This window comes from Sturnira hondurensis, unplaced genomic scaffold (assembly GCF_014824575.4).
Source record: "Sturnira hondurensis isolate 20B ecotype Veracruz unplaced genomic scaffold, ASM1482457v3 Scaffold0003693, whole genome shotgun sequence".
Taxonomy (NCBI): domain Eukaryota; kingdom Metazoa; phylum Chordata; class Mammalia; order Chiroptera; family Phyllostomidae; genus Sturnira; species Sturnira hondurensis.
This window is the reverse complement of record NW_028076324.1, coordinates 2,877,464-2,904,794: the sequence shown is the minus strand read 5'-3', so window position 1 is coordinate 2,904,794 and position 27,331 is coordinate 2,877,464. Positions and strand designations below refer to the sequence as shown.

Below are 27,331 nucleotides of genomic sequence, written 5' to 3'. Positions count from 1 at the left end.
AAATTAGTTTTTGCTTCCTGGATTTTTATCTAATTAGAATCATAAGTGTTTCCTTTTTCACTCTGGTATTCATCATCATGCATCAGTATTTTAAGATTCATAAGTGTTACTTATGTGAATAGTTCATTATTTTTTATTGCTGAGCAATATTCTGTTGTATGGCTATACCATTATCCATTTGTTAATGGACATGTGGGTTCTTTCTGATTTTTAGCTGTTACAAATAAAACTGGGTATTTAAAGTGTACAATCTGGTACTTTAATGTATGCTTACCCCCTTGTAAACAAAAGTTTCTTTTTGCACTTTTTAATACATTCCTTGTGACATGAAATTTTTGATACAAGGATATGTGACATGAAATTATTGATACAAGGACATGGGAAGGGGTATTTTCCCACGTATGTGTAAGTGGGAGGGAATGTGCTCCAAAGCTCTCTGATGCTTGCCCAGCCTCCCGTCCTTAGCGATCCTCTCGTAGCCTTTCCTCGTTCATCTGTCTCCAGCACACTACTGGATTCTTGTGTTCACAGCCACAGCCATCATGTCCTTTCAGGTATAACCTGTTCAGAATGCATTTCTAAAATGTAGCTTCATAACTTTAGTAACTATCATACAAAATAAAAATATTTAAAGTATGACAAAAATGGGTAAGGTAAATGGACCGGCAAGTCACAGAATAAAAATAAGCTAAACTGATCAATAAGCATATGAAAACTATCAAACCCTACTAAAAATAAAGATGCATAAATTAAAATACAGTCAACTATTTGATTTTGTGCCCATATTTGGCACGATTTAAATGTGTTACAGTGTTAGAGGGTTAATAGAGAAATGATCAGCCCATACTAATAGGTAGGAATGTAAATTGGTCTCATAGTTTTGGGAGATTAATGCAGCATATTTGTTTAACTCAGAAATTTTACTATTAACCCAAGAAAATAATTAGAAAAGTAAAAAAAAACATAAAATGCAAATAACTTAAATACTGATATACCGATGGTATATCAGTAAGTTAACTTATAAAATTTAGGTACATTCCTTCCACAGAATATTTTGTTACTTAAAATAATGCTACTAATAGGATAGCAATTCCACTTAATTTCATTTGCTAGATTTTTACAAACCTTATGAATAACCACATGCCATGGACAAAAATGATAAAATTACTAAAATATGTATATTTAATTATAGATTACATTATTATTATGTAATACAAATAAAACGCTTTGTTTATATGTTTAAATGTGAACAATATGTCTAATATTATTAGCAAAATCATGCATCTGTTAGCAATATTTTGTAAATGGCAGTATAATTTAAACAACAAATGTTCATTTAATTAAATTATCTTTGTAGGCCACATGAATTTAATAAAAGAGAAAGACTTTTGAAATATAATATGTTTATAAAATATAATAAGTGGCTACTTGTAGTTTTGTAACCTTTTTATAAATATTTATATGTACGAAATATATGATAATATTTACAGGAACCAAAATATTTATAAAGCTATAATTGGTAGTAATAATAATAACAACAAAATAAAGATAATGTAGTATTTGTAACATGGAGAATCAAAGAAAATACTTTCTGGCATTATTCTGCAACTGATCCATCACACTGTGGCCCTGTTAAATTTTAATTATGATGGTTATACTGTACTTACATAAGAGAATGTCCTTCCTTGTCGACCCCAAACATTATGGGATCATGAGCCACTATGTCAACAACTTACTCTCAAATGATGCTCAGGAAAAAATTTCTTGTATTATTTTTTGGACATTCTCTTAACTTTGAGATTATTTCAAAATAAAAAGTAATTTAAAAGGTAAGAGAACTCACTCGTAACTCGTATGTGCATCTTATAACTCACTGGCACATTTGACAGGCTGTGTTCCTGCAAATAATTTTATTTAAAATATATTGAAGTAGCCCTGGCTGGTGTAGCTCAGTGGATTGTGCGCAGGCCTGTGAACCACACAATTGCGGTTCCATTCCCAGTCAGGGCACATGCCTGGGTTGCAGGCCAGTTCCCGGCAGGGGGCGTGCGAGAGGCAACCACACATTGATGTTTCCCTCTTTCCTTCCCTTCCCCTCTCAAAAATAATAAATAAAATCTCAAAAAAAGTAGATTGAAGTATAGTTTTTATACTTCAAATATGTTATCAGTAGGTTTCAAAGAATGAATAAACTCAGTGTTTCATAAGGTCACATGTTGTTTGACCGGATGTAAATATAACCATATATTTATTATAAATAAATTTATCCCACCATATACTCTTCAAAGGCAGATTGAGAACTTGTTAGTTTATTGAAAACCAAAAAAAAGGGGGGCTTCCCATTCACTAAAACACTTTATGTATGCCATTTACCTTGTGCATTTTACTTGGAATGTAAACTTCTAAATAGAACTATTAATAATGAAATTCTTTGCCATGTTACCATTATACCTTTGCCATTTTTAATGTAGTATGTATCTTTTTGAACCTGATAGAATTTTACAAAATGTTAATTTTAAAAAGAAAGTTATTGAACCACACTTTTTCCTCATGTATGCCTTTCTCAAATCTAGACTTTTTTATGCCTACCTTATTTTTTTGTCTGGAAATTATATTAGGTTAGTTTGGCATGAGACATTCTTACTGAACTCAGGCTGGCTCCTAGTGCTTACCACTGTGCCTCAGTGGCAGCTCAAAAATAATTGGTTCAATATTCAAGCATAACATTATGCTGGAGATGGATGTCAAAGTCATCCCACTACAACTTCTGGAATTTATCTGTGCGAACCTCTTCCCCTACCCCCTGTCTCCTAACTCTCATCTTGACCTGTCTTTTGAAAACAGCCATTTGCTCATTTCTGGGCTTCAAGCACCTGTCACATTCTCCCCCAAGTTTGTTCACAGCGGCTCTTCAGTCACAACAGAGAATGCTTAGATGTGGAAGAGCGTGTGGACTGATAATTAACTCATTTTAAAAGTATCCAAGTGAGCCTTTAAATCTTCCAAACATCCTAGGATCTCCAGAACAAGTCTGCTTTGTTTTTTCTAGTTCAAATACTGCCCTCCTGGATCAAAACAGTACAAACAAAATAGAAGCACAGAAGTATGGATACTTAAATATTCACTATTACCTGTTATATTGGCTACTCTAGCTCCTCTCCACATTTATACATGTTTTTATATTTTATATATTATATATTTATGTATACATAAATATATTTTATGTTTGTCATGATTTTGTTTTACTTCACCTATTTTAAAGACCATTCTTACTACCTGCCTCATGATTTTGAAATCTCAGTTCATGACAGAATGATCACCATAAAACTATTCTTGGAATCTTGTGCATTTCTTATTCTTCTACCAGCCTTCACACAGCTGGCTCTTTCTTATTCCCTCCTCAACTCAATGTCCCTTCTTCAGGGGCTTCTGCTCACTGATGGAAATCATAGAATCTTTCTTTTTCTGCTACTCTTGTCACTCTACCTCAATCCTGTTTTATTTATTGTTTTTGTATCTCTTATCACACTCCCTGCAATAATTATTTTTTCTGTCTCCTTCGACTGGAAGGTAAGCTCCATGAAAGCAGGTATACTACTGACCCAAGCACATGATCAATGTCACGTAAATATCAGTTTCTAACATTCACACATTAACTGGCACAGCACAGACACTGAACAATCTGAGCAGATGCCGGGTGTGAACTGGAGTTTACACTACTGATTGAACACTAGCCTTAGTTAATGAGTAAGCTAATCTAAGCTTAAATCATTGGCCTCTTGTCCAAGAACTAACTACGGCTTTCCATATTGGATTTTTTATTTTAGAAGACTTTTCAAATTTGTACCTGTGAGAGTGATCACTTTCAGTTGTAAAGCAGAACTTTATTATTGCAAACCTCACAAATATTTCTAATAATATTTCTTTCTATTGATCCCTACTCATGATATCATCTCATATTTTCTCTATTCTATCATCTGACTGTTGGAAGATGATTCCCAATTCAGCATTTCTTTCTTTGGCCAATATGAATATCAAGACACCAAATTTATTATGTAGTCTCAGTATACAAATTGATTTTACTACTCACAATCACTCACATTTTCTAGTGTTTTTTTCCCCTATTGCTTTCATTTAAGAACTACCAGAAAACCCTTTAAAAATTCTGGAGTTTAATTTTATTGAACTATTTTCCCTTCCTCAAATCCTTTTGGTAAAGTCCAGTCTTTTGAAATGTGCTCCAACTTTGCCAGGAACTTGCTGGGATTGAACACTTAATGATCCTCCTGGTACTGTGCTGGATGGTCTCACATCCATCTTATCACTTTCCCTTTGTTGAAATTATTATAAAAACTTATTAGCCCATCTCAAATTTTGTGCAACTGACTTGAGAAAGATTAAGTGACTTGCATGGCTGTAAGTTGGGACCCATGTCTACTGATCTTTCCTTTTATGAAGACTTACTTTTCCCTTTTTCTTTCTAAAATGCAATCCAGAAAAATCCTGGTACTCAGCACCACCTAACCATACAATTACTCAATGCCCAGGATCTAATTCCTACCATACAGTTCTAAAAATTGCCTAAATATACCAACAATGTCTTCTAGAAATGTAACTCAATTCTAACACAAATCAGAAAAAAATGGTGGTAGATAATGAGCATCATACAATTCGGCAGGTTCTCAAACGCACAGCAGAATAATATACTTGACAAAACACAGGCTGTGTCGTACTGGCCAGCTCAGCCATTCACAAATGAAAGTGTGAAGGTGGACAGTTGACTAAACGTGTCTGAGCCTCACTTTCCTCTTCTGTAAACCGGAAGAAATAGTAGCTCTAATATCATAGCACCACTTTAGGGACTAAAAAAGATACTGTGTGTAAACCGCTAACTATAATGCCGATTATAGCACAAGCCCTTAATAAGTTACTACCATCTTCATTATCATCACCACCTCTACCAATATTTTGGAAACAAGCTCCAGGAAACTAAAGTGCATCTATTTAACCACGTCAGGTCACTATAACCTTAAATACCACAGTACCCTCCTCTTCTGAGTCTAAAGGTAGGTTTCTGGGTAACTTCCTCTTTTAAATTATATTTTATTGATTATGCTATTACAGTTGTCCTGATGTTCCCCCCACACATGCTCCCTTCCATACAGCATCCCCCACTCCCTCAGGCAATCCCACGACCGCAGTTCATGTCTGCGGATCACGAGCATTGGTTTTTTTATTACTCTATTTCCTATGCTGTACTTTACAACCCTACATTATTGTTTAACTACCTCTTTGTACTGCTTAATCCCCTCACCTCTATCATCCATTCCCCCATACTCCCCTCCCATCTGGCAACCACCAAAATGTTCTCTGTAACCACAATTCCTGTTCTTATTTGCTTAGTTTGTTTTTTAGATTCAATTATTGCTAGATATGTATTTTTTTGCCATTTTATTGTTCATAGTTTTGATCTTTTTCTTTTTCTTAAGTAAGTTCCTTTAACATTTCATGTAATAATGGTTTGGCCATGATGAAATCCTTTAATCTTTTTCTCGTGTGGGAAACTCTTTATCTGCCCTTCAATTTTAAGTGATAGCTTTGCTGGGTAGAGCAATCTTGGCTGTAGGTCCCCATAAATCCCATTAATTCTCTTTCCTGACTCCGAATACGTCTTGCCAATCCCTTCTATCCTGCAAAGTTTCTTTTGAGAAAATCAGCTGACCAGTCTTATGAGAACTCCCCTGTGGTAACTAAGTTCTTTTGTCTCGCTGCTTTTAAGGTTCTCTTTACCTTTAATCTTTGGCCCTTTCATTGTGATATGTCTTGAAATGGGCCTCTTTGTATCCACCTTGTTTGTGACTTTCTGTGTGTCCTGGACTTGCACGTCTATTTCCTTCGCCAAATTAAGGAAGTTGTCTTTCACTAGATTTCCAATTCCTTGCTCTTTCTCTTCTCCTTTTGGCACCCCATATGATGAGAATGTTGAATCTCTTGAAGTTGTCCCAGAGGCTACTTACACTACCCTCAGTTTGGGGGGATTCTTTTTTTCTTCTTGTTCTGACTGGTTGTTTTCTGGTTCCTTATGTTCCAAAGCATTGATTTGATTCCCAGCTTCATCCACTCTACTGTTTTCCCTGTAAATTGTTCTTTATTTCGGTTAGTGGATCCTTTGTTTCTGACTGGGTTTTTTGATGCTGCAGCATTCCTCACTAAGTTCCTTGAGCATCCTTATGAATAGTATTTTGAACTCTGCATTTGATAGACTGTTTATCTCCATTTTGTTTACCTCTTTTTCTGGAGTTTTGATCTGTTCTTTTATTTGGGCCATGTTTCTTTGTCTCCTTGTTTTGGCAGCTTCCCTGTGGTTGTTTCTATGTATTAGGTGGAGCCTCATTGACTCTGTGTCTTGGTAGTGTGGCCTAATGTAGTAGGTGTCCTGTAGGGTCCAGAGGCACAGCCACCCCTATCACCTGAGCTGGTTACTAGAGGTGCACGCTTTGCATGGACTGAATATACCCTCCTTTCATGGGAGTCTTGGTTGCTGTTGGCAGGTCAATAGGAGGTATTTACCCAGGCCAGTCAGCTACAAGGACTGGCTGTGACCACTGAAAACCACCCTCCACCATCTGTGGAGGATCGGCTGTGCAGAGGCAGGGTGGTGGTATTCTCATGTGGTCTGTAGCTGTCCACTGGGTGTGCTGCCTTGAGGTTTTTCAGGTAGTGCAAGCTAAGGTCAGCCCCCACCTGTGTTTTGCCTAGGGCACCTGCCTGAGCTATAAAACAATCTGAGAAGCTGATACTCATGCTGGGTTTGGAGATTCCCAGCCTGAAGCCAAAATGTGAATCTAATCTGGCTGCTGCTAGGGCTCACTAAAGTCAGCTGTTGCTGGTTTGTTAAGATTTGGGAACCTAGACTAGCCATTTATATAGAACAGCTGCTTGGGTGGGCCCATAAGTTGGGTGGGCAGAGCCTCTGGAGAACTCCGAGGCAGTTCAAACTGTGTGAACCAGGTTGATGGAATCTCAGATATGGCACCAGCTTGCCAGCTCTGTGGGGAAAAGGTTTAGCAAAAGGACAATGGCCTCTGCTCACCTTGATGCCAGACACTGCAGTTTCTCCCTGTGTACCACTGGTGCCTTTCAAGCTGCCACCCTGGCGCTAGAGCTCAGAGGGAGTGAGTCTGAGTAGGAGTGAGTCCAGGTAGGGGTTCTTTAAGAGGAATTGCTCGTGGCTCCAGCGGTTTCTTCCACTGGCTCAATCCCCATCGATTTTTGCAGCAGAAGTTGTGGGGACTTATCTTCCTGCCACTAGAACCCTGGGCTGGGGGACCTGGGGTGGGGTTGGGACTCCACACTCCCAAGATATCCCTCCTGAATTTTCATCCTCATGGCGGTGGGACCAGCCAGATTGGCGTCTGTGCCCCTCCTACCAGTAGGTTGAATGCAGTTTCTTTAATTCCGTAGTCATCAGACTTTCATTCAACTCCATTTTGTGGTGTCAGTCTTCCATTCAGCTCAATTTCTGACGTATCTGATTGAAGGTCGTTCTGTATTTTAGTTGTAATTTTGATGTGGTTGTGTGGAGAGGCTAGCCACATCTGCCTATACCAGTCTTTTCCAGAAGCGGGTTGATTTCAGTACTGATAACTCCCATTAATTCTCTTCAGGAAGAAAGCATAAAAGGCATTTGCTGGAAACAGGGGATCTGGCTGTAGAGATTCCCCAGAACAAGCAGCAGTTCTTCCCAGACCTGCTCTCATCCTTTGTTTCCAATTTGCAAGGAATTCTAAGCCTGGCTTACAAGAAGTGTGGGGGTGGAAGGAGGGAGAAAGAGAGAAAGAGAAGAGGAAGAAGGCAGGGGCTTGGGGAAGGGAGGAAAAGCAGCTTCCTTAGAGAGACATATGGGCTTTCCTATTAACCTGAGCCCTAAGGTAACACATGAGAAAACAGAGGATCTAATTGGCAGATGCCCACATAGCTCAATCTCATCAGCCTGTACGAGGAAAACTTCCCCCGACTTCAAAGTCACAGATTTCAGAAGTTCTGAATCTGCTTTTCTGTTCCGTATTCTCACTCTCAGAACCAAAAACAGATTCACTGATGAATTTTTTTCTGACCTTAATATATAAGGGCTATTAAATTTACTACCATAGAAAAACTCTATGAATTTATGAAACATGGGACACCATGTATTAAAAGACCACTTCATTCAAAAAAGTAAAAAATAAGTCTCTTTAGTGCCTACACAATAAGCTTCTAAAAGTTTGCAATACCCTTTCCCCTCCCCTCTGGACTGCTTCTAAACATCTGTCAGGATTCAACAGAAATAGTACTTTCTACAGGAGCCTTTTCTCTCCTCGCCCTGCCTCAGTCCATTAAGTCTTTCTGACTCACACTCCCACGTCCCTGCCTGTGTCCAAATTATTGACTACTTCCCCAGCCAGCTTAGGTTACAAGCTCTATTGGGTGGGACTATTTGTTTTATTCACTGCCTGTCTTCATGTCCTGGTGCAGGACATAGCCTGGGTGCCCCCCAAATATGTGTTGACTAAACTGCACAAATGAGGTATGTTTAACATAGGAAAAGGAAGTTACTTCACAGCAGTTGTTCACAACTGATGCCACTCAGTGTGGGAACACAGGGCATGGCGATTATTCAGAGGTCCCTCTCTCTCAGTCCTCAGGTCACCTTCAAGAGGGAATTCTTTTCTCCCACTTCCACCCCTGTCACTGCCATGTGACCATTTGGTAACTGAAACCGTGACCATTCGATTCTTATCCCATTTCTCTTGTGTTCCACTTCTTTCATTCACAGGAGCGTGATGCCTTGTCAAATACGAGTCCCAAGTCTGGCTCAATCATGAATGTATTTTTAAGGTTCCCCAATGTAGTTTAGTCAATAAACAGATGTCCATTTCCAAATTGGAAAACCTATTGTGAGATGAATTATGCCCCTCCCCAAAATCATCCGTCAGAAGCCTAACAACCCCCAGGACCTTAGAATAGGACTGTATTTGAAGGTAGGGCCTTTAAAGAGGTGACTATCTGAAGGTGTTAGGCCCTACTCTGATCTGACTGTGTCCTTGTAAGAATAGGAAATTCAAACAGGCAGGAAGAGACCAGGGGCTCACGCACACAGGGAAAACCAGGTGAGGACGCAGCTGAAATGTGAGCATCTATAAGCCGAGGAGAGAGGCCTCGGAAAAAACCAAACTTGCCAACACCTCGATCTTGGACTTTCAGCTTCCAAAACGGAGAAAAAGAAATTTCTGTTGTTGGAGGCACAGAGTTTATATTGTGTTGTTAGGGCAGCCAGAGGAGACTAATACCTTAAGAAAAGTTAAAATCTCTCACCTGTACTCTGTAGCTAAAAAATCTACTCTTGTCATCATTTTTTCCATTGTTAACTGTTTATCTCTAAATCTAGAAATAAATATAAACATCAAGGAAGGGCCTAATCACCAAATAGTGCAAGGCACGATACTGGTTGTTTCATGGAATGTCAGCCTATTCCCCACTTAAGAGCTCAGGAAACAGGTCCGCAGAAGTTGATTAACCAAACCATGATCCTACAATTCGCAAAGAGGAAGAGACTGCATTTGAATACACATTGGTCTGAGAGAGCTGAGTGTGGTAGGAACAGTGAGGGTTTGGGAACCGCATGAAGTGTGGCACAGGCTTGTTGTTGAATTTCAAAGTGTGACCTTAGGACAGGCCCCTTGTCCTCCATGGGCCTCCGTTTTATCTGTAAAAACAAGGTTAATAATATTTACCTTGCAGGGTTGGTAAAAGGGTCACGTGAGATAACACCCAAAGGAACAAGAACACAGTAGATATTCAAGAATAACAACTCCTCTGTTGTAGCTTGAGAAGGCAAAGCTAAGAAAAGAACTCTAGACCCCAATACTTGTAGAAACGGCCTTATTTATGCAGGGCTTTTTGGTTTTAATATAGAAGAAAAAGGTGATTTCTGTACTGCTTTATATGTGCTCATTTAACAATGAGATCAGCTTATTATTATTTATCAGGTGACCAACCTATTGCTCTGAGCTGGGCCTGTGACCAGGGGACATTGGGACTGGCCTGTTTCAGCAGGTTAGAACTGTGGACTAAGATGTATGTGTGTGTGAAAATGCATATTTGATCAAGAAATTTCAGTTTAAATTTGTCTGTTTTTAACTTATATTTCTTAAAGAAATCACTATTCAATCATGGCTGAAAGTAGTGCTTAACTACAACGATGTCAAAATAAGGAGCTTAATTAAGAAAAAAAAGAAGTGCTACTCAGGAGCCAGTCACACGTGGAGTCAAGGCCACCTCCTTCAATATCCTAGGTAAGTGACGTTGGCCCAATTCACTAGCCTCCTCAAACCTGTTTGCCTCATCTGTAAAATGACCATAATGATAATAATAATGACCACAACCCTCACTATTGGGTTGTAAACAGTAAGTGCAATTATATATGTATAGTGCTTAGTGATAATAGCATTTATATAATATTTGCTATGTGCCAGTCACTGGTCTAACTACTTGATTTGTATTTATTTCATTCAGTATAGACTTCATAACACCTTTATTAAACAGGTACAATTTTATTTAACTATCAAAACATCCTTCTTTATACCACTGCATTTTTTATTTTTTGGTAGTATACCTAAGCTTACAGTTTTATTATATAGGATACACATAGGATGAGTGTTAGGGTGGTCAGTGACACTGGCTGTGAAAGAATTCGCAAAGAGAAGAAAGTGTAAATGAAGTTTTCATTCCCTCTCTAAGAAAGAGAGCTGTGGGGTGAAGAAATACACCATCATCAAAGGGTGGGGGCTTTGAGCTTTTATTGGATCACAATTAGATTAAGAAAGCGTCAGGGGTTGCTGCTGTCTGGCCCCCAGACTGTTGGGGCATTGTAACCCAAGGGTACAGTTTGTTCCATTGTTATCTTCTGCTTGCGGCTGTAGGGAGTGGTTAGTTCTGTTCTTGCTTTCCAGTAATTTTCAGTCCTGGGGACATAAGTTCAGAAGAGTAAAGTGGCAGTCATGTTTAACAGGGTCACAGGCCTGCTCTGCAAATGGTGCCACAAGAGCAAATGAGGCTGACTTGACCCTTTCGACGATGTATGGGAGGGATGCAGTGCTCTGCACCCTCTGCATGAAGTCCGAGTGTATCACTCTTCCAGCACAGCAATGTGCTCACCAGCCACAAAGCTCTACTGAGCTTTGGTGTCCAGGGTTTTTACTGAGGTTTCATTATATAAGCATGACTGACTGTATCATTGGCCATATGACTGAACTCATTCTCTAGTTTCCCTACCCTCCCCACAGGTAAGACTGGCCAGAAGTTTCAACCCTCTAATTATGTAGTTGGACTCTCTGGTGATCAATCAGCCTTATCCTAGGTTCTCACCATGAGTCAGCTCACTTGCATCAAAAGATATCACTCAGGAAATTCCAAGACCTTCAGGAGCTCTGTGCTAGGAATCCTGGGCAAAGACAAAGTCTTTATTATAGCACAATTGGGTTTGGAAGATTGAATAGTTCAGTAGGCAGACTTTCCAAGTGAGTCACTAATTTTTTTTATATGACTTGGGAAACTTGGTGTCTGAATCATCTCACTCCAGCTACCTACTTCCATGTGAGCAAAACATTGTCATGTGAACAAAACAAACCCTTATTTCTGAGCCTCTGTTAGTTGAATCTTCTGTTATATGCATTTGAACCCATTCCTGACTGATATGAGGTCACAGGTCTAGAATTCTGAACACTTATTGAAGACTGATAATGTATAAAGCGCTGTGAGAAGTGAAACATAGTCATGCCTTCCAGGAACGCACAGCGCTCAGGGTGCATTGTATCCTTTCTGAAGGCAGAATGGTCTGCCACTTACACCTCTGTAACCTTGAGTGAGCTCCCAGACTTGGTAATCTCATTGACAAAACAGGGACAATAATGCACTGTTTACTGTGGACTATGGTATGGAGGCTGAGAGTTAATTTTTTAAATTTTATTTTTTTAAATTAAACGTATTGGGATGATGTTGGTCGATAAAACTTTATAGCTTTCATGTTTACATTTCTGTGATACATGGTCTGTATACTGCATCATGTGCCCACCACCCAAAATCAAATCATCTCCCATCATCGTGTATTTGACCCCTTCTACCCTTTACTAAACTCCTACCCTCCTTCGCCCTCTGGTAACCAACATACTGTTGTCTGTGCCTGTGAGTTTCAGTTTTATATTCCACATATGAGTGAAATAGTATGGTTCTTACCTGTTTCAGACTGGTTTATTTTGTTTAGCATAACAAAGGTCTATTCATGTTGTTGCAAATGGCAGCACTTCATTTTTTCTTACGGCTGCATAGTATTTCATTGGTCTTAGAAAATATTTTATGAATTTGACCCCAAAGGCAAGAAAGGTAAAGGCAAAAATAAATCAACGGGACTATATTAAATTTTAAAACTTTTCATTTGCACAGCAAAAGAACCCATCGACGGAAGGGCAAACCAACTGAATGGGAGATGATATTCACAAACAACAGTGCTGACAAAGTGTTAATATCCAGAATGCTATATAAGAACTCATAAAGCTCAACACTAAACAAACAATCAAATTAAAAAATGGTCAGAGTGTCACAGGTGGGCACAGGTAACCAGGTTCTTGGTGATTAGGACAAAGAACTGAACCGAACACCTAGTTTATAGCAGAGAACATGGGAGCAGGCACGGAGTGGATGAAGCCAGGAATCAAATCAATGCTTTGGAACATAAGGAACCAGAAAACAACCAATCAGAACAAGAAGAAAAAAAGAATCCCCCCAAATTGAGGGTAGTGCAAGTAGCCTCTGGGACAACTTCAAGAGATTCAACATTCTCATCATAGGGGTGCCAGAAGGAGAAGAGAAAGAGCAAGGAATTGGAAATCTAGTGAAAAAATAGTGAAAGACAACTTTCTTAATTTGGTGAAGGAAACAGACATGCAAGTTTAGGAAGCAAAGAAAGTCACAAACAAGGTGGATGCAAAGAGGCCCACTCCAAGACACATCATTTTAAGAGATCAAAGGTTAAAGATAAAGAGAGAATCTTGAAAACAGCAAGAGAAAAGAAGTTACCAGATGGTTGCCAGATGGGAGGTGAGCGTGGGGGAATGCGGGAAGAGGTGAGTGTGGGGGAATGTGGGAAGAGGTGAGGGGATTAAGAAGTACAAGTACAAGGCAACCATACATTGATGTTTCTCTCCCTCTCTCCTTCCCCTCTAAAGATAAATAAATAAATAAAATCTTAAAAAAAAAAAAAGAAGTACAAGTAGGTAGTTACAGAATAGCCATGGGGATGGAAAGTACAGGATAGGAAATAGAGTAGCCAAATAACTCATACACATAAAGACAAATAATGGTGGAGGGATTGTCTGAGGGAGGTGGGGGCACTGGGTTAGGGGGGCAGAGGGGGAAATATTAAGACAAATATAATAGTGTAATTGATCAAATATAATTAAAGAATGATTTTCTCACTTCTTTTAATTGAACACCCATCTCATGTTTATCTGAAGTTCATTCAGCATGTACAAGCACATACTTTGCTGGCGACGTCTAGAGATAAAGATACAGCTCTCCTTGAACACACTCAGAGGTTCTGTGATAATCACAACAATGTGATCGGGGTATCCCCCTGTCCAGTTTTCACAGCTGAGTGGGAAGACAAGTGAAGACAGTGGGAGGGGAAGGATGGTCAGGTGAGCAGACGCTGTAAGACGAAAGTGGGGTCGATTTTCACCAACAGGGTTTCCTCACACATAAAGGGTTTCCTCACACACGACCAAGACATGGGGCGTAGACTGCCTCCTCTGAAATGCCCTGGAGTTTAAATACATTAAGAACTTAAAAAATAAAGATGCCTGAACAGGATCAGATCTATGTCTTAGAATATTTACTCGGAGGACTGTGGAAATTGAATTGGTTTAAGAAATTTGAGGGTCAAGAAGCAACTCAGAAGGGTAACTGCTGCCGCTGTCCCCACAGGAGAATGCATGAGTCTGGGCGAAGGCCGCAGCAGTGGGAACTCAGAAGAAAGAGGCCTCAGGGCAGCACTCTCTACGCCTTCGATCCCAGTCTTTCCTCTGGGATGAAGACAAACAAAATAAAACAAGAACAACAAAGAACTGTCTTACATTTCCCTCTTCCTCACGTGTGTTTTATGTTAATAATCCAAAGTGATTAGTTAGAAGTAATGTTTACTGTGCCTCCCAAACCTACTGACACTAATCACAGGCACAGAATACTCAAGGCTTTCCTGTTTTTCCTTATTCTCATCGGAGCAGTTGCCCCACGGACGGCTCCTGTCTTCTTGGAACTACTTTCCCCACACAGGCGGAGCCCCTTTGCTCTCCCAACACAGTCCCCTGTCACTCTCTTTTGTTAGTTCTTTCCTGATAAACAAACTGTTCGTTTTCTTTCGTGTTCTGCACATGTTGCTGGAGGGATTGGGTTGGGTTTGTTTCATAGTATTTTTTTTGTCCTCGGCTGTTCTCTTTCTATGTCATGCCTCAATGTATTCTTCACATTACAATTTTAGTTATTGTGAGAGAACGGAAATCTCTCATCTTGTCCTAAATTCTCAATGTTTTTTCAAGACCCATTTTCAAAGCAAGGTTGAGGACCTGCTTCAGTGGCTTACTGAAAGCCTGTATTTCTCTTAGGCTGCCTCCCCAAACACGCCTTCCCCTGCTGAGCCAAGTATTTTCCTCCCACGTCCTATAAGCAGCAAAGAAGTACACAAAGCCCACCTCCCCAACTGTTTAGATTTCTCTGTTTCTATAACAAATGCCAACAACATGAAAAAAGAAAAAAAGAAAGAGTGAGGGCTAGCCTAGCCAGGGCTAGGTCAGCAAACCACCTCCGGCTGAATATGTCTGGGCACACAGCTGCCTCTCAAGTTCCTGGAGGACGGAGAACTTCTGTGTCTCAGTTAACTTCGCCCTGAAGCGAGTATGATTCAGGGAATAAGCATTCCATTGAGCCAACAAGTCACCAGCCTTACAGTGACCTAGAAGTTCTGGGCAAGTAAGTGAATTCTTGCAGAGTGCCTTCAAGATGACACACGACTGATACTGATTTGAAATAGAAGTGTCAACAAACTCCTAAACTCCCAGTCATGAAAAAAAATAGATTCAGGGGTGTGTGGTCAGGACATAGTTCACTTATCATCTCCAGACTCTGTAAAAGCCTGTCAAAAACACGACAAAGTAAAAAATAGGGATGTTACTTAATTCAGCTCTCCCCACCCCCACTGCAAATGCTATGAGATTAGAATTCATACAAAACCTTAGATCGCTCAGAAGAGCAACATCCCTAAAATCTTGCTTTGTTTCCTTGGGGGGGGGGGGTCTGGGGAGCAAGGGAGTGGAAGATCTGGGGGCAAGCAAAGGAAATGAAACTCCCAAACCTCTCCTCTGCCCTCGTTTTATGGAGGTGGTCTTGGGGAACTGAGGAGAAACCTTTTATTTTATTTTGTTTTTCAATCACTGTTTACGTTCAACATTATCTTGTATTAGTTTCAGGTTGCACAACACAGTAGTTAGACAATCATATACTTTACAAAGTGTTTCCCCCCACCCCGATACTTCCAGTACCCACCTGGCACCGTATAATATTATTGATGGAGGGAAATCTTTTTAAGAAGTAACCTTTTTGCTTTTCCTGTCGGCCCACCGCCAGTAACGAAGCCAGAAGTTGCTCTGAGTCAGGAAGGCAAAGATCGCGCGGCTCAGCGCAGCGGTGCTTTCAGTCCAGGTGACAGAGTCCTGAGTGCCCCAGGGTTGGCTTGACAGTTTCATCCCCGCCCACTTGCAGGAGAGCGCTGGGCCGGAATACAAGCGCGCTAGGAACCTAAAAGCCGCTGCTGCGACGCGGAGACGCACGATCTGCGGCCGCACCATGCACGTGAACGGCAAAGTGGCGCTGGTGACCGGCGCGGCTCAGGGCATCGGCAGAGCGTTTGCAGAGGCGCTGCTGCACAAGGGTGCCAAGGTAAGAGCGTTTGCAGAGGCGCTGCTGCACAAGGGTGCCAAGGTAAGAGCGGCGCCCGGCCGCAGAAACTTCTCTGCTCACCCCAGGCTCACCCGCCACCCCCGCGAAGCCACGGGGCTCCCGGGGAGATACGGAGGTTGCACCCCAGGTGCCCACCTTGTTTGTCACTTTCAAAAGCTGTTGAGGCTGACGCTCTCGTGAGAAACCGACCTTGAAAGCGGCTAGGAGAAAGCGGCTAGGAGAAAATCTGCCCTTTAATTGCAGAAAGTCAGATCCAAAAGAGGAGCGTCCTGCTGCTTATTGTTTGTGTGTCTGTTTAACGAGCTGCGCAGGACCTCGACTCCTCTCCTCTGTCCATAGGTAGCGCTGGTAGATTGGAACTGTGAAACAGGTATGAAGTGTAAAGCTGCTCTGGATGCGCAGTTTGAACCTCAGAAGACTCTGTTCATCCATTGCGATGTGGCCGACCAGGAACAACTGAGAGGTAAGAGAGGATCCATCCATCACAGCGCAACACGCCTTGAACTAGCAATAACCTGAAAGCAGCCCGGGGCCAGAGTGTCAGCCTGGAGTAAGCAGGCAGCTGGGCCTCCTGGAGAGAGGCAAGAGATTGCTTGGAGTGTTGTGTTCCTGCTGACATCCATCCCAATAGCCATAAAAACAGAGAGGAGGGCTGGGGGGCTGGGGAAAACCAAGTCAGCTTGAGAAATCCTTTTATTTTAGTCATTTGGCAGCGCATAATGTAATCAAAATTCCTTCGTGAATTCAAAGACAGCACTGCTAACAGCAGTTATTCAATGATTAAAACTGCAGATGGAACTTGGAAAGTTAAAGGTAGACTAAGGGACCGTGACAAACAACTTTCCCCAGAAAACTGGAAGACACAGAGTCCAATGACAAGTAAATGTGGCAGGTTTCTCTTTAAAATGTCCTGGAGTGCGAGCCCCGGAGTTCTCATCACAGACATGCTAGACACTGTTAACCACATGTTCTCTTTGGTTTTTCCCCTACGAGATGGTACTTTAAAGTAATCATGGCTGTGCTACAGAAGTAGAATGGCAGAAGGAAAGTTTCTATCAGACTTTCCTCAATGCTTTCCTGTTTCCGTCTACTCACTTAATATAGAACAATCTACTTGTGAAGTATCAGGGACACTACTGGCATATAAACAAACTTGGTCATATAGAAACCAAATAGATGTGCATGAAAAAAATTTTGGGGGGGGCGGAAAGAAAATTAAAATATTCGTATCTCACAAAGTTTTATTGAAAGACTGAGTAAATTGTTGGGCACATTTTTTATTGAGGGAGCAAAACCTTCCAGAAAAGTCACTCTGATACTTCCGTTCTTAAAGAAACACTGAAGTGTGACTTTCTTTGAAAATGTTGGGATATTCTGTAAGAGAACAAAAATAGAGCAGCATGTTGGAAGGGAGTGGTCCCCTACACTCAAGGGAAATTGCTTTAAAGGAAGATGTGTAATTAAAATCTGAAAATGCTAATAAAGATTTATAACATGGATTACAAACATGAGTAGAAGAGATCTATAAACACTGTGCTGGTGGAACATATTTTGCCAGAGGATAAAGTTTTGTTGATTGCACATGATATTTTGGATGAAGAATAGAGACACATCAAATCTCAACATCCATGTGGATGGAATAAGGAAGAGGATAGACCATCTGCAAGCTATTTCTGTCTGAATTTATGTAGTTTCACATGTGACATTTAACCTTAATTGTTTTGCTTTTCTGTATTTAAAGTTAGTACCTTGGCTGTAAACACATTCCTTAAGGATAAATGGCTGTGGACACATAATAAGTGACCAGGAGGCGTGTGGTCATGAGGCATCCACATGCTGCCTGGGCATCAGCACTTACTTGCAGTTCAGGAAAACACAGCATTGCCTCTTGCAGTTTCAGGATTAAGTACTGCCTACAACTGTTGAAACAATTTAGACATGTGGCCAAAGGAGACTCCACTGAAATCATAAGAATACAGAGACGAAAATGTTTGGAGGTGAACAAGACATAACTCATTTTCTATGTGAAGAAATGCATCATGGGGGGTGGGGGGAAAGTAGGTAAATGGTAAAGAGTACCACAGCATAGAAATGCCGCCAAGATTTTGAGTTGCTTGAACCCAAAGTCCAGGGTTATGTCAGAAAGAAGATGGTGTATTATACATTGGTGAGGGTAGAATACAAGAAATACAGTGGAGATTAAAACAAGAAAATTAAAGAAGTATAAGACATACATGTTCAACAACCTAATTTCCTATAAGGTGGTTGCGAAGTTTTGAAGGGAACGTTCTTAAGATGAAATGCAAAAAAAGTGTTTTTAAAGGGTTTGCTCCTACTAGAGGACCTTTTCTAATATCAGTTTGACATCTTAAGAAGCACTTAGAAGTTCCATGAAAAAGTAAAGTTTTTATTTTGTTGTTTTCCACTCCAGTATGGTAAAGGGCACTGTAAAGAGCACATACTAAAATATCTTGGCCCAATCTTTGACAGCTAACTTGCATAATGATTTATCTATTTGGGAACTGATTATGCCCTCCTCAATATGTCTGGTGGTTATTAGTAATTCTGTGATTTCATTTGGATCAAAATAAAGTGTGTGGGGATGTACTTTCTCCAAGGAACTCACATGTTGGGCCCCAAACCTTAGAGCACGGGGTGTCATTTGGAAAGGCAGCCATAATTAGTATCTATGGTCCCAAGTAATGGAATGAGAACCAATGTTAAAGGGCCTGGGAAAACGGTTTAAACCAACAGAACTAGGTAAAAGTCAACTCTGAGAAAGAATGTGTTTCTTAATACAAAGGGAGTAAAACCGAGCATGAACTGGCTTAGGAGGGTTTGCAAGAACTGGATTTGTAGCTGGACGATGGAATGAGTGACCGTCAGGCCTCAGGCTGTGCACACTCTACCTTGGTTGAACATAGTTTTTACACGAAGTAGTAATAGCAGTGTGAGAAAAAAAAGAATGAAATAATGCATATTGAAGGTACAGTAATCGAATAAATCAAATAAAATGAAAAGTTGATTTTACTCACTAAGATCTTAAAAATCCTTGAAATTAAGAGAATGGATTTGAATACACAAGAAGATGTGTTTAACATTACAGTGTATGAAGATAATATGACTTATTCAAAAAAGATTACTCATCATAGTCTAAGCCCCACAGTCCCAGTAACTACCTTTTTAGGGACAAAGAGATGAGGGCTGCCCACCTGACTTCTTTTTTCTTAAAGATTTTATTTACTTATTTTTAGAGAGGGGGAAAAGGAGGGAGAAGGAGAGGGAGAGAAACATCGATCAGTTGCCTTTTGCACTCACCGCCAAGCAGGGACCCAGCCCAAAACCCAGGCATGTGTCCTGACTGGGATGGAACCTGCAAGCTCTTGGTCTGCAGGCCAGCGCTCATTCCATTGAGCTACACCAGCCAGGGCCCCACCTGACTTCTAAGAGCTCTTAGAGTAGGAGGCTCAGTTCTCTAAAATTTACACCACTAAGTTACTGCTAAGCAAACTTCAGTGTGTGTGCAAATCATCTATGGATCTTACTAAAGTTAAGATTTTTGCTTCAGTAGGTTTGTGGTGGTCAAAGATTCTACCTTTCAAACAAGCTCCTGGGTAATGCTGATGGAGACTGCTGGCTCACAAACCACACTTTGAGGAACAAGGCATTAGGTTGCTGTCTAAGAGTATAATTTTCATACCAGGGTAGATAAATAAAAATTCATGTCATGGCATCGGATATGATAGAAATGTATATGTGGAAAGTATGAACATACCTATAATGTGTCTTTTTTGACATTAGATACTTTCAGAAAGGTGGTAGACCACTTTGGAAGACTGGACATTTTGGTCAATAACGCTGGAGTGAATAATGAGAAACACTGGGAAAAAATGCTGCAAATTAATTTGGTAAGCTATTTTAGCCATCTTTATCACCCCAAATTGTTTAATAATGTGATGTTTTTCAAGGAAAATGGGTTTTATATTCATGAAAACAACACAATGACTTATAGAAAAAGTTAGTTACAGAAAGCTAGAAATAAGGCATCTCCTTTTACAAATAGGAAGATATTCGGGATTTTTAATTATGAAAATAAATCTCTCCTAAAATGATACATGAAAATGTGAAAAGGAACAGAGTTTCTTGCGTACGTTAGCGTTTGGTGAACTATGACCCACAGGCTGCGCTAGCCTGCCACCTGCTTTTGTCTAACTCATGAGCTAAAAATAGGTTTTACAGTACTTGAAAAAAGTGAAAGAAATGCAAACAGGATGACAGCTCTAGCCATTCATTTGCACGTTGTCTCTGGCTACTTTCATGCTCCAATGGCCAAACTGAATAATTGGGACAGAGATGTATGATACGCAATGCATACAACATTTACCATCCTGTCCTTTACAGGAAAAAAAATTGCCAACCCTAGCTTACTTATTTAATTAAAAAATAAATCTTAATTATAGAAATATAACAGAAAACAAGGCTAGAGTGACGTTTAGACTTTGTAATTATTGAGATTTTTATCCCGAAGGTCAGTGCGGGTGTGTTTTTATGAGCGTGTGTGTGCTTGTCACCATCTTTGGTGACTATCTCTGACTTAAATTACAAAAATGTGGAATTAGGAAGTAAAATTTCTGTTTCATTTATTGTAAAACATGTTCATGGGATATCCCATTTTGTAAACACATTTGACAAGATATTGGGGTTTAGTAAAACCCAAACCGCAGCTAAAGCAAAATGTCCCAGCTGAGCTGCGCAGGAGGTCACCCCGCTCTTGCTAAGGTCATTGTCGCTGGGATAGCCAGCCTAGGTAAAGTCCAGTGAGTGGCCTCTGCTTCATGATATCTTACTAGGAGATTGTAAACTCCTTCCAGAAAAGGAACTGTATTCTGTTCTCTTTTATTTCTCTCTCAGTCATCACCCCAGTATCCTAAAGACAGTGCTGGGTTGATAAATGTTTGACTTGAATCAACATTTCCAGCAGTAACTACGTCATTCTATTGATAACTTGATGGAAGTAATGAGAATTATACTAGTTTACAAAAGAGCTGAATCTGTAAGCATCACTTTGATAAGGGTACAGAGTTGCTCCCCAAATTTGATAGATGTCTGAAGTCCATTAAATGAAAAGAAAATCTACTATTTGAAAGAACAAACACCCTCCCTGAATTTCTTTTTCAAAATTTTCTCAAATGTTCTTGGGTATCACTATATTTCAAAATAAGACCCACTTGTCAAGTTTCCCTCAAGATGTTTCTGGTGTGTGTGTGTGTGTTTAGAAGTACCTGACAGCTGGTTTTCCTGAATTAAGACAATCCTATGATTTTTCTTCACTTTAATCTAGTACTGTAAGTAAAATGAAATGAAGTATTTTCTCATTGTGAAACTTACTTTGATCTCTTGGCTAAATCATACCTTATGATATATCAATGTTTAATATACCATGGAATTTGCTTGGTTATACCTCATTGAATTTTATATTTTTGTCTCTCTGCTTATAAATGATTGTTGCTTGTGATTTTATTTTCTTTGAATATTTTTTTGTTTGAGTGTCAGTTTTTCCTTTGCTCACTTTTATCTCCTTGATCTATTTCTGAACAGAGCACAGTTCTATCCCAAATGACAGATGTTTATCAACCTGACAATTAACATTTAGTTCCTCTACTTTACTTCCTAGTTTATACTTCCTCATTTTTTTTCGGTTTTGTTCTTTTTCTATTCACTTCTCAAATTCCATTGGATAGCTTTAATTTTCACCTGCTGGTAAGAAAACTGTACATTTGATATTTAATCTTTGGTAGTTATCCTGCCTTACTATGAACCGTATTATGTTATGTCCTTTGGTTGCCAAAGAAAACAAAAAATTAATATGCAACCAGTTGGGAGCTTCATGAAGTTTTAAGAATATGTTTTTATAAACTTATGCTACTCTCAGAAACCACATAGGGACAAGACTTTTTTTTGCATTGCGCAGCCCTAGTGAGAAAGCAGCCGTCAGGCCTCGGCAGCTCTCTCCCTTTGGCATCACTCTTGATATTTCTAATAGTTTCATCAGTGATGAACATCTCCAGGTATTTTATAGAAAAGGGTCACTGGGGCATAAAGTTCCTATACTCAGTGCAGTCATAATGGACACCTACTGTGTGTATACTCTGAGAAAGCAGATGTCCGAAAAGTGTCCAGTAATTAGAGTCAATATAAGAAACACAAAAATAGGGAAAAGATTGTCACAAAGGATTTGAACGATCTGCCTTCCTCTAGCTGACATAGGCCACTCCATCAGTTTAACACCAGAGACTGATGACATTTGTTTAGTGATACATAGGACAACAAGATATAACCTTTGTTACCCATATATAACTAAAAAACCTGTTGCTTTCCTTCCTACTTAATTTACACCCATTGCAAGAGTAGATTAAAGTCTGACCAATCGTTATCCTTCCAACTTGACTATCTCTGTTAGTATAATGCAAATATTTGCGTGTGGTTTTATTGAATAATTTTTTAGACACTGTTCAGAATGTGATTTGCCTCCTCACACGATCCTGTGTGTTCTTTTGCACACTTTTCTATGTTCCTGTCCTTGTCAGAGAGCAACCACTTATTTAAAGGACCTTTCTACCTATCTCTCCCTCTTCTGAAATCTCATATAATATGTTTATTCCATTCTTCTATGCCATACCAATTTTTAAATTTCATAAAAATTTGTATTTTTAGAATGATTTTTATACATGTATAATTTATGATAGTATGCTGTGAGCTCTTCACAGCAGAAAATTGTTTTGTGTACAGAGTAGTAACATTCATTGGATAAACTGCCATTCTATAACACTTTGCATCCATGGATACTCAGTTCTGCACTTTAATACAGAGTTGGGATGATTTCCTAATATATCAGTATTGCCCAACGGTGCTATCTGTCCCTCCACTTTGACTCCTCACCAAACTTAGCTCTTCCTTATCCTTTGATCTCACCACTCTTCCCATACAAGAGATACATGAAACCTCTTCCCAGCCTTTCGTTTCCTTCAGGTTATTCTGTGCTTCCTTCTTAGTCTGAAGCCAACCGCAGCAGCCTGGTCTATAGCTGCTCAGAACTATGAAAGAAGTCTTCGTAATAACTAGCAAAGGCTACTTTGCAATTGGACAGAGGTAGATGTAACTTTGAATATAGACGAGGACATTCTGTAATGTACTTATTTTGTATTCTGTAGCTTTAATAAACTTAAATAATTTATCTCCACCCCAGTGGGATTTATAATCTAATTCGGACATATAGCTAACATATTAAAACCCCTTAGTATAGTCATATAATAATTAAATAAAATAGCTGGTCATTGCTGTTTTTTTCCCCCGGAAATACAAGAGTTGACTAAATTTTTGAGCTTGGAAAGGATATACTTTTAGAATTAGTCAAAACTAGATTTTAGTCCAGAATTTAGAATTCATGAACTTTTATTTCTCTGATCTTGAATATCCTAGTTTGTGAAAGGATGAAGGTAACTTCTTAGGATGGTTAAGCTTAAATAAACCATAATTTGCATGAAATATCCAGCACAGTGCTACTACAACATTACCCGCTCAATAGATTGCATTTCTTCTCCAAAGTATAGAAACCTACATTTTCTTCATTCTCACTATCTCATTTATGTATGAGTTGGGTTTCTCTGTTCCAGCTCATACCTACCTCTAGGTGAGTATCTAGGCGAGTAATCATTCTACCTCTAAATGAAGAGTTGAAGGATGGATAGAAACATTGTTGTCAAATGCAATCCCTTTCTTTGATTCCCAAGATGTTGATTACAAATTAAATTAGTAACTGCTTTCTGTTATTGCTACTCCATAATATCTAAAGATCCAGTTGAACTATTATTATAGTTAGACAGAACTTGCTAAATTGTAAGTAATTCCCACAGCAGCAAGACAATAATAGAGCAAAAATGAAAAAATATTGAACCTAAAAGATAAAAGATGACACTGGATTTCAGAGAAAGGGATCATGTATATTAGAATCTTTCTTGAGAACTGAACTAAAGAAAAGACAAGAATCTGAAAGGCAAATCATCAGGCCTTGTCATGTAGATTTATTCCAAGAATATTTTCATTGAAAAGTTACACAGTTCTTATCCTGATAATGGATGAGAAAATTATCCTTTGTCTTCCTCCTTCACCAAAGACCTGGGAATCAATTCTTCTTTTAAAAAAGATTAACATAAAGCTGACACATTCCCAAATTTTCTGTCTGGTTGCATCTTCTAGATGCTGAAACCACAAAAGTGAGGTGTCAGCACGCTGTAAATACCTGAGAATAAAAGCGTAGTACCAGTACGTGTGAACAGAACTTCTGCTCAGACATGCTGGAGACTCGGGCAGGAACTAAGAGCATCTAACTGCAGTCGTTTCAGCCATCTACATTTTTTCCTTCTTACACAAACCATTAATGTTTTGTGTTTCCATTTTAGAGGGAATCCTGTGGATATTTTCCTCACGCTCTCTAAGCCTACTTAATACCAAACTGACGCACAGCTTAAGTGAATAGAATCTTCAATTGACTTCTTTGTAAACTCCTAGGGGGCAGAGAGGCAACTCTGAATGCTTTTCAAAAAACTCACAAAGGACTTTTTAAATTAAAAGAAGGTGAAGACTAATATGTGCCCTCAGTTCCAGACTCATTATCTGTTGTATCATTTTCTTTGCAGTATTACAGAGAGTGAAAAAAAGTAGGGATTAAGATGTGAAAAGAAAATTTTCACCTTTGACAAGTCTGAGCTAGAAGGGAGAGAGTTCTTAAATTAGAAGGGAAAATAGGATTTCAAATAGAAGTTTCATATCCCAAGCTTCTTTGAGTAGTGAATTCTTAAATGGTAAAATAAAACAGAAAAGGTGCGTACATGTGGTGATGAGTACTGAAGCCGAGTGAACCATCAAAAGCAGACTTGTAAGCTGTGACAAACACAATTAAGTGACGGACATCACTGAAGATCACATGCCCCAAGTGACAGAAAGTCTCCTACTTGAACTGGTGAAAGTTGACCTCACACGACAGAACTTCACTGTCAGGACTGTTTGTGGTTCCATCTCAATTTCTTATCTACTCTTCCAACTGCCATCTTTTTTGCTGGTTCATCATAAAGATGATAGTTAGTAATATTCAGTGCAGCCATACAAAGCAAGGACAAAGGAGTCATGTAATAATTTCTTTCTGGTTTTCTTAAGAGTAATGCAAATTTTCTCTGAGTCTCAGCATTTTTGTTCCACCCCTCTCCCCCACCCCAGACTTCCCCCCACACCCTGTGCTCTACTGACTGCTCTTGAAGCCTCACTGGCCAAAAATGGGTCACCTCCCAGCTCCTAAACCATTCACTGGCAAGGAGAATGGGATTTCCACAGCTGAATTAGGTTAACCAGTGTCTACACTAAAGCTAGGAGGTCACCTTCCTCCGTATTACCTGGGGAAGAAGTAGATACAAATGCAAAATAGAGTTTTCATCAGGGAAAAATAAAGCCAATGAAAACTAGGAAATTAAGGGTATCTACTATTATGTATTGCAAGATCTAAGATAATTACATAGGGCAGATGGATGTGGACCCCCTGGACATGAGAATCATATGCGTCTAATAAGGATAAATCAATTTTATATCCAATATTTAGAAAAGAAAAAGAATAGGTAGAATTCTTAGAGATGCTGAGAATTGAATTAGCACTGACAAACACTACAGGGTAAAAGTCTTTATCATAAAATCTCAGATTGGACAACTAAGTGAAGTTCTGCAGAGATGTGATAGCCCCACAACTTCAGGCAAATGAGAGAATCCAGGTCAATGACTAACTGTTTTTTGGTTTTTTTAAAGCCACTTCAAAACCCCTTCATTAATAAAAGTTGTGGGAATCTACATTGGTGCCTGGGACGGTGGTGGACACTGGTGTGGGATTGTATGACAGATTATAATGGCCTTGTTGCTTGTCTCCTTCCTGCCTCTGGACCAGGTTTCTGTCATCAGTGGGACCTATCTTGGTTTGGATTACATGGGGAAGCAAAACGGAGGTGACGGCGGCATCATCATCAATATGTCGTCTATAGCAGGTAAGGATGCTGGTTTTGTTAATAATTTCTTACTGGTGATTTGAACCATGAAAGTAGATCATCACAGTGTACTTATTAGCATTTTGGGTTTCAGACTGAAACTCTAATTTTTGCTTTTTAATGGCTCTAAGAATTAATTTTTAAAAATTTTCTATTGCACATCAAAAGCTTGCACTGTGTATTTATTTCTGGTATTTAAAATTGTGACTCCTTAAGTTATTTTACTGAAGTACTATTTTTAAAATATATATATTTATATATTTTTCCCAGTGTTAGTGTTTTTCAAAGGTTACTGTGAGGTTTCTGGTGGTAATACATATGAAAGCACCTTTGACAAAGTGAACAGTACAAAACGAAGTTAAGGTATCTCTGCTCCCATGTGATTTTAGAAAGAGTGTGGAGTTTTATCTTTTTATTATTTTTTTGAAGATTTTATTTATGTATTTTTAGAGAGAAGGGAGGGAAGGAGAAAGAGAGGGAGAGAAACATCAGCTGGTAACCTTCTGCACGCCCCCAAATGGGGACCAGGCCCACAACCCAGGCATGTGCCTTGACCAGGAATCGAACCAGTGACCTTTAGGTTTGCAGGCCAACCTTCCATCCACTGAGTCACACCAGCCAGGGCAGGATGTGAAGTTTTAAAATACGGTAGATGTACTAATTGGGATATGCTGTCAGGAGGCTGTACTTTACTTCACTTCTATTCTCTTAGATTCTCTGTGTGGACCTGAGAATTAGGTTGATATTAGTGAGATAGTGAGATAGAGTCACTGACGAAAAGCCTACAGATTTTTCATGTACATGGGACCCTCGTGGAAAGTGGAAACCCAAAGAAATGGCCAAGCCAAAGCACTAATGAGCATTGAACAAAGAGAAGCAATTGCAGAAAAGTAACTAAGATATACAGGGAGTCTAGAGGAAGAGTTATTTTATTTTAACAAGGTGTGTACAGATTTCTCAGCCTTGATTCCCAGTCTCTGGTGATAAGAATGTTTCTTTCTCCCTGGTGTTAGGTAGGGTCTCTTTTACATGGATTTTTAACTCCTGCTTTCAGGAAGAAAAGGGGAAGTCCCAGTGCCTTTCCTGCACCTGCCGTTTTTCAACAGGTGTATTTTGAGTAAGCATTATTTTGGAGTATTATTTTTACTCCAAAATAATGCTTACTCAAAAACATGGCATATTTGGGGGTGATCTAGTCTGCC

The 27,331-nt window shown here is 39.4% G+C and overlaps 1 protein-coding gene across 2 annotated transcripts in view; it reads left to right on the top strand.

The window, feature by feature from the left end:
• The first annotated feature begins 15,725 nt into the window (after nucleotides 1-15,725).
• Nucleotides 15,726-27,331, top strand: part of HPGD (15-hydroxyprostaglandin dehydrogenase) — a 29,486-nt gene continuing 17,880 nt past the window's right edge. Inside the window, exons 1-4 of one of the 2 annotated variants that reach the window (XM_037042162.1) lie at nucleotides 15,726-16,026; nucleotides 16,387-16,510; nucleotides 19,849-19,955; nucleotides 26,033-26,129. In XM_037042162.1, the coding sequence (XP_036898057.1) occupies nucleotides 15,934-16,026; nucleotides 16,387-16,510; nucleotides 19,849-19,955; nucleotides 26,033-26,129 (421 nt within the window). In that variant the 5' untranslated portion in view covers nucleotides 15,726-15,933. The other variant, XM_037042163.1, reaches the window with a different exon arrangement.